The 18,515-nt window shown below is 58.9% G+C and overlaps 1 protein-coding gene across 1 annotated transcript in view; it reads left to right on the top strand.

Moving 5' to 3' along the window:
* TMEM132D (transmembrane protein 132D) overlaps positions 1–6,937 on the top strand; it is a 442,505-nt gene extending 435,568 nt beyond the window's left edge. The window contains exons 10-11 of the mRNA XM_029921636.1: positions 1,126–1,317; positions 3,826–6,937. Coding sequence (XP_029777496.1) covers positions 1,126–1,317; positions 3,826–5,007 — 1,374 coding nt within the window. The 3' untranslated portion in view covers positions 5,008–6,937. The remainder of the gene's footprint in view (positions 1–1,125; positions 1,318–3,825) is intronic.
* Positions 6,938–18,515: the final 11,578 nt, after the last annotated feature.

Genomic DNA, 18,515 nt, shown 5'->3' with positions numbered 1-18,515 from the left:
GAATACGGAGCTTGATGCGCATGTGAGGGGTCCTGGGAAAACTGCCACCTCGACGCACCTCTTCATGAGTATCCAAAACAACACGCACAGAGAAGCATGTCAGGAGGGCAGGGGACAGGGGGCTGGCAGCCGTGTCCCCCCGACTCAGACTCCACTCTGGGACCTTGGGGGGGGAGGGGGGAGGGGGCCCCGCAGATGTCCTGGAAACGCAGGATTTCCTCCGGGTGTACCGGGTGTAAACTTCATTTCCGGGGCGCCACAGGCTTCCAGACAGGAGAGGAGGCCCCTCGGGGCTGGGGGCGGGGGTGGGGGATGCGGCACTGGGGGCAGGGGTGGGGGACGCAGGCTGGCGTCCCAGGGGCCCGGAGACCCCCCAGGTCTGGAGCGCGAGTCGCCGTGACACGGGACACACGTGGGACATGCACGCCCACAGCGTGTCACGTGTGTGCAGGAGACTCGGAAATACGTAACTGCATATCGAACCCATTTTCCCCGGATGCCGTGAAGCTTCTGAAACAAACTATTTAAACAAAATACATGCTTTTAAGTAAAACACGCACTCAGTAATAGAAACGACAATCCCTGCTGAAGAATCGGAGTCAGGGCTCAGTGGATGAGGATCGGGGAGGGGGGGGGCGTCGGTGCTGCCCCTTCCCCTGCCGGACACCACCCTGCTGCTGCTTTAAAAGTGCATGATATTTGGGGAGCGCAGGGGGCTCAGTCTGTTAAGCGTCCGGGTTCGGCTCAGGTCATGGTCTCACAGTTCATGGGTTTGAGCCCCGTGTCAGGCTCTGTGCTGACAGCCTAGACCCTGGAGCTGCTTCGGATCCTGTGTCCCCGCCCCACCCCCGCCTCTGCTCCTCCCCTGCTCATGCTGTGTCTCTCTCACTCTCTCTCTCTCTCTCTCTCTCTCTCTCTGTCTTGGTTTCTCTCAAAAATAAATAAACATTAAAAACTGCATTATATTTCACAAGAGCGCTACGTCTTTTGGAAGAAGGCATCAGTGGAAAGACCCATTTCTGTTCTTTCTGGCTCATCCGTCTCTCCACACACAGCATTTACGCCGGGGCAGGGATTTCTGGGACCACAGAAAGCGTTTCCTTCCGTGTTGGTTCTGCCTTCCAGATCCTGTCGCCTCTGTCTGACGCCATCCTGGCGGAGAAGACCATCACCGTGCTGGATGAGAAGGTGACCGTCACGGACCTGGGGGTCCAGCTGGTGACGGGGCTGTCCCTCTCCCTGCAGCTCAGCCCGGGGAGCAACAGAGCCATCTTCGCCACCGCGGCGGCTCAGGACCTGCTGCAGAGGCCCCGACAGGTGTGGAGGCGGGGCGGGGTCACGCGGCAGGCGGGGTCGCCCATCCGGTGTGTGTGGCCGTCCCGCCGGGGCCGCCGTGACCTGCGGGGAAGACGGGGCAGCGGGTCTGGGGCGGCGGAGCTCGCTTTCACCAGGTTTATCCCAGGTGACTCCGTGGTGACGTCAGTCAGCGCTTCCTTCTCTGTGCCCGCAGCCAGTGTGTGCCGGCAGTTTGCTGTGCGTCTTGGGCGTGGATCGTGCGGTAGATGGCTTGTGTTCCCATGGTTTGCAAACCATGGTATGTGTGCCCCTCCCTCGTCAGACGAGGGCAAACACCCGTTTCTAGACGGGACCCGGAGGCTTCGGTGACCCATGTGGAGCAGCAGGACCGCGGTCTCCGGCCGTCCATCCCCTCTGTGGCTGGTGAAGCAGGACCGCCCTCCGGTGGGGCCACGGGGAGGCCGCCAGCCCATGCGGGGGGCGCTCCTGGCAACCTCCCCTCCGGGTGGGAGCCCTTCCCGGCAGCTGTCCCCTCGGCTCCGACCTGAGCGGCCTTGTCCCTGACCTGCCCGGCCTCCCTCCCCTCCCGGGGACCCTCGCCTGGCGGCAGCCCCTCGCTCTGCCTCTTCACTGAGGTCTGTGCGTGCGGCGGCTTGGGCTAGAAAACACTGCAAGGGTGTGATTCCAGGGGCAGACATGGACTGTCGCCGAAGTCTGAAGTCCTTTTTCTCAGGGGGAAATCCCCGCCAGGGCGCAAGGCACGGATGACACAGGAGAAATGCCCGCGGCTGCGGATGATGAAACCAGACGACCAGCTGTTAGGAGCTAAGGACGCGAGAAGATACAGTTAGAATCAGGCCAGAGAGCTCCTCCATGTCTGACACGCAGAGCTCAACAGGGGACCCTGAGGTTTGCTCCGTCCGTGGTTTGGTGGCCCTTGGTCCCCGCGTGCACCTGGCTCTGACATTTCAGTGGCACGAAATCTAGTGGCATTTGGATTTCCTGCTCCGACGTCGTGGCAGATGGGAGTCCCGTCCAGGGGCCCCCGCGCTGGGCCCCGGCAGCATTCCGCACCGAGCAGCTGGTCTAGGCCGATGCTGAACAGTAGCGGTACTAGTGGCTGAGCCGCCGGAGCTGAAGCCACGAGTCACATTGGAAGGGACTTGTTCCTACTTCCAGAGACTGAGCGGCACCCGCGCAAAACTGGCTTCTGTCGCGGTCAGGGGCTCTTTGCTTGAGAGGAAGTGAAACCCACTGGGGCGAGCTTCAGAAAAGCAGGGATGTGTTTCCAGGACTGGGGGCCTCAGACCGCAGCCGTAGGAGCTCAGGGAGACAGAGGATTAGCGGTCTGTCTCGGTGGCCACACTCCCTCCCCTAAGACTTCCTTTCGGTCTGTTTCTTTTTCTTTTCCTGGAGATAAGTGCTGTCCCCAAGCATTTGCTCGTCCCTGAGCCGTTGTGGCTGCTCCGGGGTGGGCTTCATTCCCCAGACTGTGGTGGCCCCCTCACATCCCCAACAGCTAAGGCCCCAATCCTACCTGTCTTAGTTCAAGTCTGACAGACAGAGAGAGACGCCCACTGGCTCAGAGCTGCTGGCATGCCGCTGTGGCTGCGTGTCCAGGATCCCGTGCCTTCCGGGCGTGGGTGGGGCAGGGTCCCCGAGATCTGCGGAAGGGAGGTAGCAGTGGGCCCACCAGTCCGCGTCAAGCTCAGTGACATCTCCGCTCCATTAAATCGGAGATGACTTCCTCTCCTGTGGTCTGCCTGGTCCACCTAGTCCCCAGGGAAGTTGATCTAAAGCAACAAAGTCAAAAGGCAAGAGACTGAGATGCGTACAGACCTTGGCGCCGGCCCCCCGGGTCCCCAGCTGGTTGGGGTGGAGGAGTGGCCGGCAGAGAAGGACAGGCAGATGGAGTCCCTCTCTCCCTGGCTCGTTGGGCTCCTGGAGTCCGCATCAACCCTATCACCAGAACCACGTACCAACCTGGTCCTGTAGACCCAGAAGAGGCAGGAGCAAAGCCCACAGTCCTCTGCGTGTCCCTGTCCGGATCAGGGGCTTTAATCTGTGTTGTGAGTAATGAGCGGAGACTCGGTAGTAAAGCAACTTAAAAAAAAATAATGCAGTAAATATTTTCCATGTACATGTGTAACTCTCGCAAATGATCCCCCTAACCAGAAATATCCTTCGACATGCAACTTATGTTTGCGCAGAAGTGGGTCTTGCACCGTCTCAAAAATGCCGTCTTTTTTCCAGCACCTCATGGGGGGAGCGGGTATGACTGTGGAGTGTGTTATGGGCCCTGGCTCATTGTCACTCCAGTCCAGTGGTTGTTGGCTTCCGGTTTTGCATCTTCGTAAGAACTGGTTGTCTTCCACGACCTCTGTGCATCTTGTCTCTTATTTCTATGCTGCTTAAAAGGTTTTCCTGTGCTCCCGTCATATTATTTTGGCCACCGAATGTCTACTTTACAAAGACTTGGTGTTCGGCGGGCTTTGGGACCCATGTTGACTGGTGTATTTTGTTCAACAGGAGGCAGCCATCAGTTGCTGGGTCCAGTTCAGTGACGGCTCCGTCACCCCCTTGGACATCTACGACAGCAAGGACTTCTCCCTGATGACCACCTCCCTGGATGAGAAGGTGGTCTCCATCCACCAAGACCCCAGAGCCAAGTGGCCTGTCATCGCTGCCGAGACCGAAGGACAGGGCGCTCTGATCAAGGTCGAAATGGTGATTAGCGAACCGTGCCAGAAGTCCAAGCGGAAGAGCGTGCTGGCTGTGGGGACGGCCAACATCAAAGTTAAGTTTGGCCAAAATGACGCTAACCCCAACGCCAGTGACAGCAGACGCACGGGGGCCGGAGCTCACCTAGAAAATGCTGTCGTCGACAAGCGGCCCAGGAGACCCTTGCAAGAGTGGGGGGGCCCGGGGGGACAGTACCACGGAAGCTCGTCCGTGGGCCTCATGGAGGGAAGGGGGTCCACGACAGAGAGGTCAACCTTCCAGAGAAAGAAGGGCCAAGAAGGGCCCGTGGATGATGGCCGCCGCCTGCAGACCGTCCCCGTTGACTTCACCGGCTTCCCAACCCAGGGGGGCGTGCCCAGGAGCAGCGGGGACCCGGACGACAACGGCCTCCCACAGGCGCCCAAGGGGCTGAGCGACTTGGAGATCGGCATGTACGCTCTGCTGGGGGTCTTCTGCCTGGCCATCGTGGTCTTCCTCACAAACTGCGTGGCCTTCGCCTTGAAGTACAGGCACAAACAGGTTCCCTTCGAAGAGCAGGAGGGCATGAGCCACTCCCACGACTGGGTCGGGCTGAGCCACCGGGCAGAGCTGTTGGAGGGCCACCTCACCTTCTCGTCCTCCCAAGAGGAGCAGATCACCGCCATCGACAGGGGCTTGGATTTCGAAGAGAGCAAGTACCTGCTCAGCACAGACCCCCAGAAGGGCCTCAACGGGCAGCTGTTCAAGTGTGCGGGACCCAGCGCTGCCGACGGGAAGGATCAGAAGGGCGAGCCCCCGGCATCCCCGACCTCAAAAAGGAAAAGAGTAAAATTTACCACCTTCGCCACCATCCCCTCGGATGACGGACGCGCCGCCGTGAGCTCCATCCCCACCAGTGGTGGGGACACGGACTGGGTGTGCCGGGATCTGGACCCTGGGGAGAGCAGACAGCCACCCCCCGCCACGGAAAGGTCACGAGAGCACGTGTAAGCCGGAACGCTCACGGCCTTGGCTCTCACTCACCTCCCAGCCTCTAACGTGGGGACATGCGGCGAGGGCGCCCCTGGACGGAGTGGCGTGACGGGACAAGATGAGGTCGCCCCGTCCACAGAGCCCGGAGAAGGCCCCCGGCTCACCTGGGGAGGCCCCGCGACGGGATCCGCGCACACGCTCCGCCACACGGCGCCTTGGTTGATGGCACGAGGCTCCTCCTGCGTGGCGGGACACTTAAAACTTGCAAGAAAACTTGAGTTCTGAATCACTGAGCTTCCAAGTGTCTGGGAATGAACGTTCCCCCCTCTGCTCGTCACCCTCTCTCTACTCAAAGCAGCTTGGAGGCTGTGAATCCGCTCTGCGCCCGAGTGCGACCGTGCAGAGCGTGGAGGTCGACCACACTCAGCTGAAGCCTGAGTGCGCCGCCAGGAGGCAGCGGGTCGCTGAGGTCCAAACGCACAGCCGGCCATGCGCAGGGTTGGGGGCAGATGTCAGAGCCACGGCCCCTCCTGGGAGGCGTCACCGCAAGGGACTGTCTCCCAAAGCCCAGCCGGCCTCACGAAGGACCAAGGCGCTGCTGACGGGGACTGAGCAGGACCCGCGGGCAGAGGCCCCACGTCTGTCTCTAGCTGGAGACTGAGGACAAGCCAGCAGACCCCGGGGGCGGTTCAGGCACTCCTTCCTCTGTCAGCCGGGGACACAGGGTAAAGACTGTCAAGCCGGATCCAGGCCCTTTGGGACGAGTTCGCTGTTAGAATCTGTGCCCCGACCCCGCCCAGCCGCCTTCCTGAAAGCCGCTGGTCACTCGCGGGCAGTGGGGCCTGTCCAGTGTTCACGGCGTCCTTCCCTCCCCGCGGCCCGTGCGTCAGCTCCAGGGGACGCACTGCAGGGGCCCCACCAGCCGCACATCACGTGCCCCTCCTTGAAGAGGCGGGTCTCTGGGGCCAAGCGGTTCTCACAGGGAATTTCAGCCCCAAGGGACATTCACTCCCCTGCTGCTTCAGGAAAGACGGGAGGCCGTTCGGACGGCCAACCCGGGCCTCCAGTCCGCGGCCACAGAGACACACGCGGGCGTCCGTGGAGGGTGCGGGGCCGGGGGAAGCCGGGCAGGAGGCCCGTCCACACCCCTGGGCGCGCTTGGACACGTGGAAGGGCGGGGCGTCCTCGCTCGGGGCGCAGACAGAGGCCTGCTCAGTCCTGAGAGGTCTGTCGTCACGATCGAAGGACTCGGAGGTCTCCATCCCGCGGGTGCGAAGCCTAAGGACGGAGCTGGGGGCGATGAGCGCGGCTGGGCAGGGGCGGGCGAGGGGCGGGCGAGGGGCGGGCAACCGGGTGCATGGGGCGGGGCTTCTCTGGGTCCTTCCCTAGGTCACTGTCAGTCCCGCTGCCTGCTCGTTTGTTCTCCTCTCCAGCTCCCCCGCCTCCGCCTCTGCACCTCCCTGACCCTGGCCCTCGGCGTCCTCTGTGTCCCCCGGCCCTCTCTCTGCCCCTCCTCCTGCCCTCTCCCTCCTCCTCTCTCCTCCTCCCCCGATCCTCCTCCTGTCGTCTCTCTCATTCTCTCACCCCTTCTCCAGTGCGTATAACTGAATTCTCCCTAGATCATGGGTGTCGTCCTGCCAGCTCCCCCTCCCACCTTAGCACCCCCACTGAGCTGCTTCCCGTCTGCTCCAGGACTGGGATCCAGCTGCTCCTGCCCCCAGTCCACTCACCTTGTCTGGCTGGACAGTTAAGTCGTCCCCCTTCTCGGTGACGGGACGTTGCTGTCCGTAGCCGCCTCCTATTTCTTTACATTTTTACTCACGTGACATCGTCTCACCGGCAGCCGCTGCCCGCGCTCAGACCCGGCTCCCTGCAGAATGGATGTCGATCGTAAGGATGTAACATATGTTTATAAACTTACTGACTGTAAATACAGAGTTTGCATTCAGCGGCTTTATGGCTGTGCTTTGTCTTCCGCACACGGGCCCTTCCACGGGGCGGCCTCAGCGCAGACCAGACGCCCCTGCAAACGCTACGGCTTCTGGTAAATGAAAATGCAGATGGAAGGGCCTCCGCACAATCCAATTACTCCCGTACACGCGTAACGTGGCTCTCTGCACCGAGACCGTGTTGACACACGATGACAAAGTGCACTGTGTGCTGAGTGTCTCTCCTTCAGGACCCAGAAGGATTTCTGAGTAAATCACACGTGCAATTCCGTGCTAACAGCCTGCTGACCGATGGTGGTGAGCGCGTGTCGTGGCAGGCCAGCGCAGCGCCGCTCCCCCCGGGGCTGCAGCGGGGAAAACTGCTCTGTCCTTCCTTTGGGTCTCACAGCTTCCCGAGGGGCGCCCGCCGCAGCTCTGGGGCTGAATGAAAAAGCGCGATTTTTCGATTTTCCCTAATAGTCAAATGCAGCCCCAAGGCCGTTCCATGTTGCATGAAGACAAGAATTTTATGCAACAGCGTCAAGGGAGGGTCAGTCACTTACTCACCTGGTATTTACTGAGCACCTACTATGTGCCAGAAACCGCTGCAGGCTCAGGAGATGGAGGAGCTAGCGTGATGGGCGTTACCCCTCGCGGGGGTGGGGCGGTACCCTTGACGTACGTTTCAGACCGTCCTCCATGGTAGACGGGCTGGTAAAACGGGTTACGGAACAAAGACTGAGCTGACCCTAGACCCTTTGGCCATTTCACTTTTTAAAATATGGATTTCTACCTTCTTCTGAAAATTCAGACACATTGGCAAAGTGGGGCTGACAACCCAGCCTGGCCCTGGTTGGGAACTCTGGATTTGTGATTGCCGCCTCCAGGCAGGACACTCAGATTGTCTCCCTCACCTAGAGTGGCCCTCTGTGCCACCACTTTCCCCAGCATCGAGGAATCTTTCTCCCCGGCTGACCACACCCCAGGCCACCCCGGCACGGGACACGGGCCCGCCAGGCTCCCACGAATGTGTCTCCGTCAGCCTTGACTGACCCTCTGTTCACATTCACTTTGCAGGTGGGGCTGCGCCAGGGCACCCTAGAAGTGGGAGGGGGCACGTGCCATTTCCCTCTGGGAAGGCGTGCACCTGTGAATGCCTTACCCTGCTGTCCCTCCCAGGTGTGGTCGTCCGTGCCTCCCTGGGGACACTCTCCCCCCCACTCCCACGGAGGGGCTCTGGCAGGATGGGTGAACCGGGTTGCACCCCAGTCCCGCGGTCATGGAGGGCCTGGGTTTGCACTGGGGGTGACCGAGGGCTGACGGGGAGATGGGGACAGGGAGACGGGGAGGAGGATGTGGGGGCCGGAGGTCTCTTGGGAGTCTGACTTGGACCAGGGGACTGCTGCTCAGGACAGACGGCCTCCTCTCTGCCCTGCACCCACCCCCACCCCTGGCCCCGCCGCTGGGTATGTGGGAAAGAACACGAATGTGTGTACCGTCCGGGTGTGGACGGGAGCAGGAGCGCTGCACAGGCTAAATGGCTCTGGGGACGAGGGGGGTGTTCATCCCCCTGGGGCCGTCGCAGCAGCTCCCTAACCCGGGAGGAGCTTTACACAATGCCCGCCGACTTCCCACCGCTCTGGCCGCCAGAGGCCACCAAGTCAAGGTGCTGGCAGACTTGGCTCCCCCTGAGGGTTGCCTCGTCCCCGGCGTCTGTGGTCCAGGTGGTAGCCTGTCTACACGCCGCCTTCTCTCTGTCCCTCTGGGTCTAAATTGTCCCCTGTTACAGGGGCTGCCGTCACCCCACTCCATGACCGCAGCATAACTCAGGTCCATCTGCAAGGACCTTCTTTCTGAACAGTCATATTCACAAGCTCTGAGGGCTAGGACTTCAGTGTATCCTCTCAGGGTGGGGGAGGGGCACATACCCACTCCAGGGACAACGCGGTCCCCTGGGGAGGGAAGGAGTCCTGTCTTGATGTTCGCTTTAGTGAGAATCTTTTTATCACAAATGATATTTCAAAATCTTTTAACTGGACGTCGGAAAGGAAGAAAACTTAGGGAGAGGCACGGGATTTATTATTCTGGGGAGTATATGCGACTCCCAGAATGGTGGACACAGGGACCCCGCGTCTGACCCCCCCCCCCAAGGCCCAGCTCGGCACTTCCTGTTTCTCTTCCTTCCCAGGCGGGGCTCTGGCACATGGGACCCCAGGGTCCAGCCTCGTTACTTTCTCAGCGAAGAATCTCAGAGTAAAGACGGTCACTGTCCGGATGCCTTCAGAAAAAGTCGCTCAGGTGTCGGCCAGCTTGGGTCACCCGCCGAGGCTAAGTGAAATGTGTCTCCTACAAGATGCAATGGCCCGGCCTTTCTCAGGGCGTCTCCCTGCAGGCCTGGAAGCTGGCGAAGGGGTGAGTCCCCTCCTAAACCACAGGGACACAGAGTAGAGAAGGACGGTTTCCAGGAGGAAAATCAGGACGTTTGGCTTAAGAACAGGTCAGCCCCTGCAAAGCAGCTGCAGCTCCCACCGCGCCCCCACCCACACTGGAACCGAATGCAGGACCCCAGGCGATCGAGGGCCAGGCTGAGGAAGGGCTCGCTCCCCCTTCACAGACAACCTGTTTGCATGCAGTGTAGATGCCCTCTGCTCCCTGCCTGGGGGCCCCCAGGGTCTTCCAGGGCACATGCTCTCCATGTCGCCGTCTCTTTCCTGGCCGGCCAGGACTTCCCACGGCCGCTTTTCCCCGAAGCCCCATCAGGTCGGGTCCCCGAGTCATGCTAATCGGCACAAGGCGCCCTGGCCAGCGTCTGGCTTAGAACTTCCAAAGCTCCTGCCTCGCTCTGCTTTCCTCCCTCTGCGTCCAGAGCATCTCGTGGCTCTTAGCAGAAGCCACCAAGCAGACCGTTCACTGTTTGCTAAATGAAAATTAACAGGGTGACCTTTTAAAAACATCAATCATATCACTCCCAGCTTTAAACCCTCCAGGGACGCCCACGCATCCTCAAATGGAGTCCGGAGTCGGGATTGTGGCCACCGGCCCAGAGTGACGTGGCCGCGCCCGTCGCCCGCCCTCGCCCAGCCTCTGCCCCTCCCTCTCACGGAGGCCAGACTCTCCTCGGTCTAGTCCTCCCACCGTTGGGCCCCTCTGCCCCTCGGAGCCTCCGTCCTCGCTGCTTCCTCAGCATTCGGGGCCCCACCCTCTGGCCCTGCCACAGGCCTGCCTGCTCTGACCACCTCAAGAGCAGCTCCATGAACCCCGCTCAGCCCTCCCCGCCTACAGCGCCTCTTCTGCCTATCATGGCTTCCAGAGCACTCCGGAGGTGTCCCTTCTACATATCTTCTTCTTGGTTGCTGTGTCTTCCCTCGTAGATGATCTTTCCAGAAGAGCGAGGGCCTGGCCTGACCTATTTGCTGGTGTAAACCCTGTGCCTGGAGCCAGGCCAAGCAAGAGTCCGCAGCCGATAAGCATTTTCTGGACGGATGGGCAGATGGGGGGTGGGTGGGGGGTGGATGGGTGGATGCACGGAAGGACAGATGAGTGGATGGATGTGTGTGTTTGCAGGGCTGGCTGGGCAGACAGGAGGTTGGCTGGATAGATGGAGGCACGTGGTGTGGATGGACGGATGGACAGACGGATTGGGGATGGACGGGTGGATGCGTGAATGGATGGATGGCTGGATGGTGGGATGGAGAGGGACTAGATGGCTGGATGGCCGGCTGGGAGGTGGACGGACAGAAGGACGGATGGGTGGATGGCTGGCTGGGTGCTTGTGTGTTCGCAGGGCTGGGTGGGGGGACAGATGGACAGTGAATGGCTGACGGACCAGGGGTGACACAGGCACGGTCTCGTAAATTAAGTTGGCCACTTGGTGGGAACCAGGAAACCAAACTACAGCCAGGGCAGTTTTCAAATAGACTCTGTTGTCACCCCGCACGGATGTGACACCAGCGTCTTGCTCTGGGCCGGGAGGGAATCCAAACTTGGTCTTCAAGGGACGGAAAGAGCTCACTGCACATCCAGCCCCGGGAGACACACCTACGGTGATACCTCGTCTCCTCCCTTTCCGTAGACACCTTGCTGGTTGGCCCTGAGGGTCTAAGGTTCTGCGAATGATGCACGGGCTGAGTTCGGGTTCTCCCTCCTTCCCAGATTCACCCCCTGGACGGACGGCTCAGTGCTCTGGGAGTTGTGCTGTCCACAGTCCGCATCTGCCACGGCTCCTGACAAGGAGAACTTCTCCGGCTCTTTCTTGTCCCCACGGGCAGGGCTCCCCTCCTCCTTTCTAGCCCCCATGTGCTTGGACATGTTGGAGCATGGGGGAGGTGGGGGGTCACAGCCGGCCCTGCCCTGCACTTGGGGACGCGAGACTGGCGCTGGCAAGGACTGTGAATGGGAGTGACAGGTGGCACCCCCCAGGCCGGTGGGGAAGAGACTGTGTGAGTTCTCCATCCTTTCTCTTGTGCTGCTTTGGGGACCCAGAAGCCACATGCTGACATGGGGCACGAATCAGAGCAGCCCGGACCCCCCACCGGAGAGCACCGACCCTCCCCCACCCCGTGTGACACGGAATGAACCTGTGTTCTCTGACGTCACTGCTGTTACGGTTTCATTGATGCGGCAGCAGGCTGGTTGGTGCAATGTGTTCATACAACATGTTAGATGCTGCTCAGTTCCCCGAGCGGCCGGAGTCCCGAGGCCGGGGCTCCGGGGGCAGGAGCGGGGACCGGATTGCTGCCAACCCAGGCCCTTCCCCCCTCCACTCCCCGCCGAGGGTCCGCAGGACTCGGACGCCCCCGGGGGCCGAGTCTGGAGGAGCAGGACAAGGTACCGCCGAGAGAGAGCAGGGTTCTCTGGAGGCCCAATCCTTCATTCCGACACCAACCTGGGACAACACTGGGGACCCACCTGCCTGCCTCTCTCGCCGCCGCGAGCTCATTAGTCAGCCGAGAACGGTCCCTGCTTTGCTCTGCCTGACAGTGTCACCCAAGAGCCCGGCTTTCCCAACAGCCTGTGTGCGGGCTGGTCCTCCGGCCACACCACCAGCCCCCACCCCATCTGCCCGTTGGGGCCCGTGTGGATGGGGGTGCAGGGTCAGGGCGCACCCACAGCCGCCCGGCCGCAGATGGTCAGGGACCAGGACGGGGCTCTCCCGCTCCTTCCGAGGGCCGGACGTGGACGGACTGCCAGGCTCAGACCTCGGCGTGGCCTCAGCTGCTCAGGGGACACTGGGGGGCTCCCTCATCGGTATTTGCAGCCTTTCCCGGCACTGTGGTGGCTCTGCACTAGAGCCGGGCACGGGCACAGTCCCTCACCACCCCCAGCCTCGGGTCACCACCTGCAGTAAGGAGAGGGGGCACTCGGCCTGGGCCCCCCTCAAAGCCCCTGCCCCACACTTGTGACAACCGAACAGGGGCTCTGCCCGCAAGGACCTCCGTGGACCCCAAGTCCGGCATCTGGTTGGTGCCACCGCTGCCCTCGGTGTTCACACCCGCGCCCCCTCACCTGCTGGCTGCCGCCTCCCCATGACCCCGGCCACGTCCCACGGCCGGGTGTGTGCGGGGCTCTGCCGTAGCGGGCGAGGCTGTCCCACCAGAGGACCAGGCTCCTCGCTAAGACGCTGGTGCGATTCGTGGGGGCGGCCGTGGGACCCTTGCCAGGTGGCAAGCCCTTCTTGGCGTGGACACAGGACGCTGTTGGAACAGGAAAGCCAGCAGCCGGCCGTGAGGGCAGCGACTGGAACTGGGCCTGGAGGACCCCTGGGGGCTCGGGGGACATCCTCCTGGCTGTGAGCCTGGCTCTCGCTCCCCTCCAGCCCACAGGGTCTACAGGGCAACTGGAGTGACATTAGGTCCCCAGCCGGCCACCTCCTTGAGCCTCGCACCCCCTCGACCAAAACAGACCGAGTTCCTCCAGCCTTGAATCAGGAAGGCCGAGCTCCTTCCCGGATGACACGGACACCATGGTATCCCTTCCCGGCACGCACACAGGCGTCTGGGGAGGTGAGATCCTCGTTTTCCTCTTCCTTTTTTCCCCACAATCTTAGGAAAATGTAAACCCGAGAATAACTATCAAGTCGCCGGATCAAGCTCAATATCCCACTGATGCTTCACAGTGTCATTGCTCCCAAAGGATCCACCTGTTTGCGCTGCTCAGGTGACTCTGGGCTCCCTCCGTCCTGCAGGGCACGGTCCTCCTGTCCTGTGTCCTTCCTCCACCCTGCCCGCGTGCTGGCACTGCGGACTGTCGTCAACGCCACCGAATGCACTGCTCCTGCCACTCACCGTGGGTCTCTGTGTCCCCGGGGGGCATGACTGTCACCTGCAATTCACTGTGGGGAGGAGAGGCGCCGGCCTGGAGGGACCCTTGGGGCAGAGCTCAGCCACCGAGAAGCAAGAAGACTTCCCAAATTGCACTTTTTCCCATGGATAAATAAACAAAATCTAAATCCTCCCAGGTTTGAGACGCCTCAAGGAATATGCAAAACTCTGTGTTTTCCTTCAGGTATTTGAAAATAACTGTGGTAGAGAGAGAGAGAGCAGGCAGGTGCGCACATGGGTTAAATAATGAGCCTGTGGTCCGGACAGTCCCCAGTGGAGTTCCAGTGAATCAGGGCTGACTCCCTCCCCGCACAGAATCAGGGCTGACTCCCTCCCCGCACAGAAGCAGACAGAACCAAGCCATCGTGGGGAGCAAAAGGGGTTCACTGAGCCCTTGATGGGGCAGGACCCACCTTCCCCAAGGCTGGGCGGTTCTCCGCCCAAGCTAATGATGTGTGTTCATTATTCACTGCCGCCCAATCACTTCCCCAAACCTTAGCAGCTCACAACAACACATCGTTATTACTCATCACGATTTCTGAGGGTCAGAAATCCAGGAGAGTTCTCTTGGGAAATTATGGGTCAGGGTCTGTCATGATGCAGACGGAGGCTGTGGGCATCTGTCAGTTCGGGGCCGGATGACACACTGTGGGGTGGCCCGCCCACTTGTCTAGAAAGTTAGTGCTTGTTGGAGAGCCTTGAACATTCAACTCTGCTACAAATGACAGTTGTGATCTCCAGTCTCCTTCAGTACCCACGGCATGGCAGTCAGCTTGCCCCAGAGCTGGAGAGCCAAGAGACAGCAAGAAGGAAGCCATGATGTGTTTTGTGACCCAGCTCTGGAGGTCACATGCCATTGTCTATGGCATTCTCCTGGTTACACGGATTCGTTGTATGTAGCATGGGCTGAATGCCTGTAGGTAAGAATCACAGATGGGCGGGGCATCTGGGGGGCTCGATTGGTTGAGCGTCTGACTCGATTTCAGTTCAGGTCATGGTCTTGTGGTTTGTGAGTTTGAGCCTCGCATCAGGATCTACACTGACGGCTCACAGCCTGCTTGGGATTCTCTCTCTTTCTCCCTCTCTGCCTCCCTCTCTCTCTCTAAAAATAAGTAAACTTAAAAAAAAAAAAAGAATCTTAGAGGGCCATCTTGGAGACTGGAGATCACAACTGTCATTTGTGGGCTCTGCCCAACTACTAACAAAAATGGCTTCCATATTGATGAGCTTACATCCAACTGCTCAGAAAGCCACTAAGGAAAGGGATTGTCTCTTTCCCGGTGGTTACAACAAGAATCCAGAAATGGAGTCATTTATCTGGTTTGAGTTAGGCACCCATCCTTGAACCAGTTTCCAGATAACCCGGGGATGATGGAAATCTTCTGCTGGCCAGACTTTGACCCTATACCCACTCAGCACTGGGTTGAATACTCTCTTTCCAAATCACATGATATTCCTCACGGAAAATTCAGGTGAACCTTATTTCCATAAAAAAGGGGAATGGATAGAGAGCAGGAGAGATCAACCAATGTCAAGTCAGGCTCCCATTGCTCCTTCAGAGAATGAAGACTTGGCTGCCCTGAAGTTCTGTGTTCGGCTCCTGGCTCTGCCCCTTGTTCACCAAGTACATCGATGAGCATCAGACGTTCAATGTGGGGACCTTTCGTTGGGATGAAGGGGCGAGGAGACGCCATCCCTGCCTCTCCGGGCGACTCACAGCCCCTGTAGACTGTTTCGTCTTTTCCCAATTTCTGAGATGCTTTAAAGTATATGAAGGCTTTGAAAATAATACTCAGCTAAATGTTCCTGAAATAACTGAGTCATAATCAATGTGTGCAATTAAAATTGTCCACTTATTGATGTATAATTGTGCAGACAAACAGCCTGAGCCGGACCTGTCAATATATCGATCTTGGCAACGAGGATACCGTATCACCAGCAGCCATTAAGCATATTGCACCGGTGCTCGGGTGGGGCTGAGCAGTTTGGGCAGGTGGATAGGGATCGAGAGCGAGCCTGGTCTTGAACTCTGGACCGAAAAAGTCAAAGGCGTTTTCTCGGAGTCACATGGCCTGTGAGTGGCAAGCCGGGGTTTGAGCCCCGTCTCCTGACTTCGCCCCCAGCACTTGTTGGTCAGGGCTACTGTATCACCCCAACCCCGTTTCTTAGTGACCCCAGACTACTTGGGGATGACCTTGGTTGCGTGCAGTCTTGGTGGGACAGTAAAGACAGATGGCTGACCTGGGCAGAAGTCAAATCACCTGGACGCCCCTTGACCCGGAGCCTTTCTGTCACTCCTGGGGGCCCAGGCAGCAGATGCGCTCACATTCTAGGCTTGGCTAACCAGGCACACGCTCCCTTGGGCCATTACCTCTCAGACCAGTGACCAAGGACAGAAGGGGCTGGTGCAATACATCCCTTGGGAGCTGGTCAACCTGCGTGTCCCTGCTTGGGGCCATTCCTGCCATTTTTGCTTCCCAGTCTCCCAAGCTACCCTGTTCCTGCCTGTTTCCTCTCTCCCCAGTAAAGTTGGGGGCTTCTAGCGGCCTTCCAGAAAACTATATTTTGCGTGTATTAACAAGAGTCAGTTTCTTGCCTGCAATCAAACATTCTACCTGAAAAGGACCGATCTTCCTATTATATGTTTTCCTGATAATAAGGGGAGTGTCTGTTCTAGTGTGACATCCTGACCACAGTCGTTTGGGATTTCTGATACCTTATGCTTGTTTTAATGTTTATGGGTTTATTTTTACGAGAGAGAGACAGAGATGGAAGGGGTAGAAAGAGGGAGAGAGAGAATCCCAAGTAGGCTCTGCACTGTCAGCACAGAGCTTGATGTGAGGCTTGATCCCACGAACCATGAGATCATGACCTGCACTGAAATCTTAGCTGACTGAGCCCCCCAGGTGCCCCTCTGGTGCCTTACATTCTGATAAAGTCCTAGGGCACAAGCTAAGCTTCTAGGAAAAAGAAAATCCATCCATTACATCCTTTCTCAACCTCAGAATCATCAATGTTTTGGGGCTGCGTGATTTTTTACTCATTGAAGGCTGACCTACTGTGCCGCTGGCCTCTGCCCACCAGGCACCTGCCCTGACCCCTCCTTGTTGTGACAACGGAAAATGTCTCCAAACACCCCCGAGTGTCCCATGGGCAGCAAAATTGCTTCTGGCCAAGAACCTCTCCGCCGAATCTGAGCCCTCGTTCCCGCCCATGGGGAGAAGTAGAAGGCAGAGTGGAGACAGTGATTTCCCTTCAGATGGACATGACCTTGGAGCTGTACCCCTCTCTTCCACTCCCCTACCCTCAGCCTGGACTCATCCCCATCCACCCTGAGCTGCAAGGGACGCTGGGAAGGGTCACCATGCAGGCAGCCATGTGCCTAGCTCAAGTTTGGGGGATCCTTTAACCAAAAGGAAGACAGGAAGAATGGATTCTGGGGACAATGAGACATCTCTGTCCAGGCCCTGACACACCACCTCTCAGAAAGCCCGTCCACGGGGTCTTCCAAAGGCAGGGCCGAGAAGACCCATGAATTTACGTTACGTTGGCCGGGTATGTGCGGAGATGACTGCGTGTTCTACACACATGCATATGCATACACACAATGCATATATGGTCACATACACATATTTCTATATTATTATATGTTTATACACACCTGCGTGTTGTACTGTGCCCCCCCCCAGAAGCAGGGGAACCCAGAACAGGCAGAAGTTGTAAGATAAGTCAGTCGGCATTATCTTTAACTGGAAAGACACACCCGTACGCACTGAAGTTAAGTCTACGGGCTAAGAGCGGGGCTTTGGGGCCGTGGGGAAGGGTCCCAGCTGGCTGTTACTGCCACCCCATCTCACAGAAGACGCAGCCAGGGACAAGGAGGGCGCAGGTTTTGGGATCACGTCGTCTCTGGTGTGAACCTACGCTCTGTCACCTCCCAGCCCTGGGCCTTTGTCCACTTCCTGTCTGATTGTCAGTCCTTTTACTTGGGAAGTAGGATAATAATTACACGCACAGCGCAGGGCAGGGGGAGGGATGGGAATGCAGCCCGTGGCCTGGCTCTAGTAAGTGCTCAGTAAAGAGGACTCGCCATCATCGGAAGAATGTGCAGGTCCATCTTTCGTGGATGTCGGGGCACGAATCACGGCCCTGGATCTTCAGCAAGTCCCAAGATCTACTCGGAGAGCGTTTAGGAGCGTTAGGAAATGGCCAGCTGGTGGATCTGGGGCAGGGCCGGGGGCTGGTACTTTTAAAAGCTTCCCTCAGTTGATTTTGATAGCTGGCTGGGTTTGGGAAGCAGCCTTCCAACTCTGCGATTTTATATTCCAATCCTTTACCTTCCCTCTCTGCCCTTTTATTTTAATGCCAGAAACCCCAGCGCCAGCCCCTTCTCCGCCGTTAATAAGTGTTTGCAGCTCCCCGTCGTCCTTTCTCCTTCCAGGCCTGATCAATAGCTTTCCTCTCAGCACTTGGCATTCCCGTGCACGCACTGGGCTGGTTCCCAAGGTCAGAGATGGGCGAGGAATTTTCTTCTTAAACGGTAGCACTGACCTGCGGGGCTGGATTCGAGGTGCTCTGTGGTGTTGGACCATCGGGCAGGGATCTGATTAAATGCAGCCCGTTGCTCCATGTGCCTGGCAGGGGGAGCCCCGGGAGGCGCACTCAGCGGGGCCCATGCCCACTGCTGCAGAGGAGCGCCGAGCTGGCGCGCTCGGTGCAGAGCTGGTCGCTGGCCCAGCGCCGCTGCCTCGATGCTGAATGAGCTTTGCGGAGCAGGCCTCCAGGAGCTCTGGTCTCGTGTGGGGCCTGCGTGTCGTTGTTCAGATATCTCGCCAATGACCCTCCTGCCCCGGTGCCCCCGCCCCCGCCCTAGAAAGAAGATTCCTTCTTCAAAGCACGCTGGACCTGCATGTTGGCACAAAGACAGAGGGAGACATGCAGATATGTCTTGCAAGGCTCTGGGAAGGAACACGACACTGCGGCCAACCTAAACGTCTGTCAGCAGGGAGCTGGCCGTGGCACCCATGGGGCGGCCTCGGGGGCAGGTGGGGCTCCCCAGGCCTTCCCTAGACACAGAAGTGTCTCCAAGGGGCCTGGGGCCCTTACTCTACCGCTGTGAGTGGCTGATTGCAGAAAGGGGCTCCAGTTCTCCGTGGGCACACACTGTTTCCAACATGACTTTGCAACTCCATCAAGAGGTACAGCGTTATATCCCGCCCCCCCTTAGAATTTGGGCTAGTCTTCTCGTTTGGTGGAGGTGACATTGTGCCAGTCCCAC

Source organism: Suricata suricatta, chromosome 14 (genome assembly GCF_006229205.1).
Source record: "Suricata suricatta isolate VVHF042 chromosome 14, meerkat_22Aug2017_6uvM2_HiC, whole genome shotgun sequence".
NCBI lineage: Eukaryota > Metazoa > Chordata > Mammalia > Carnivora > Herpestidae > Suricata > Suricata suricatta.
This window is presented reverse-complemented; position numbering and strand designations above follow the sequence as displayed.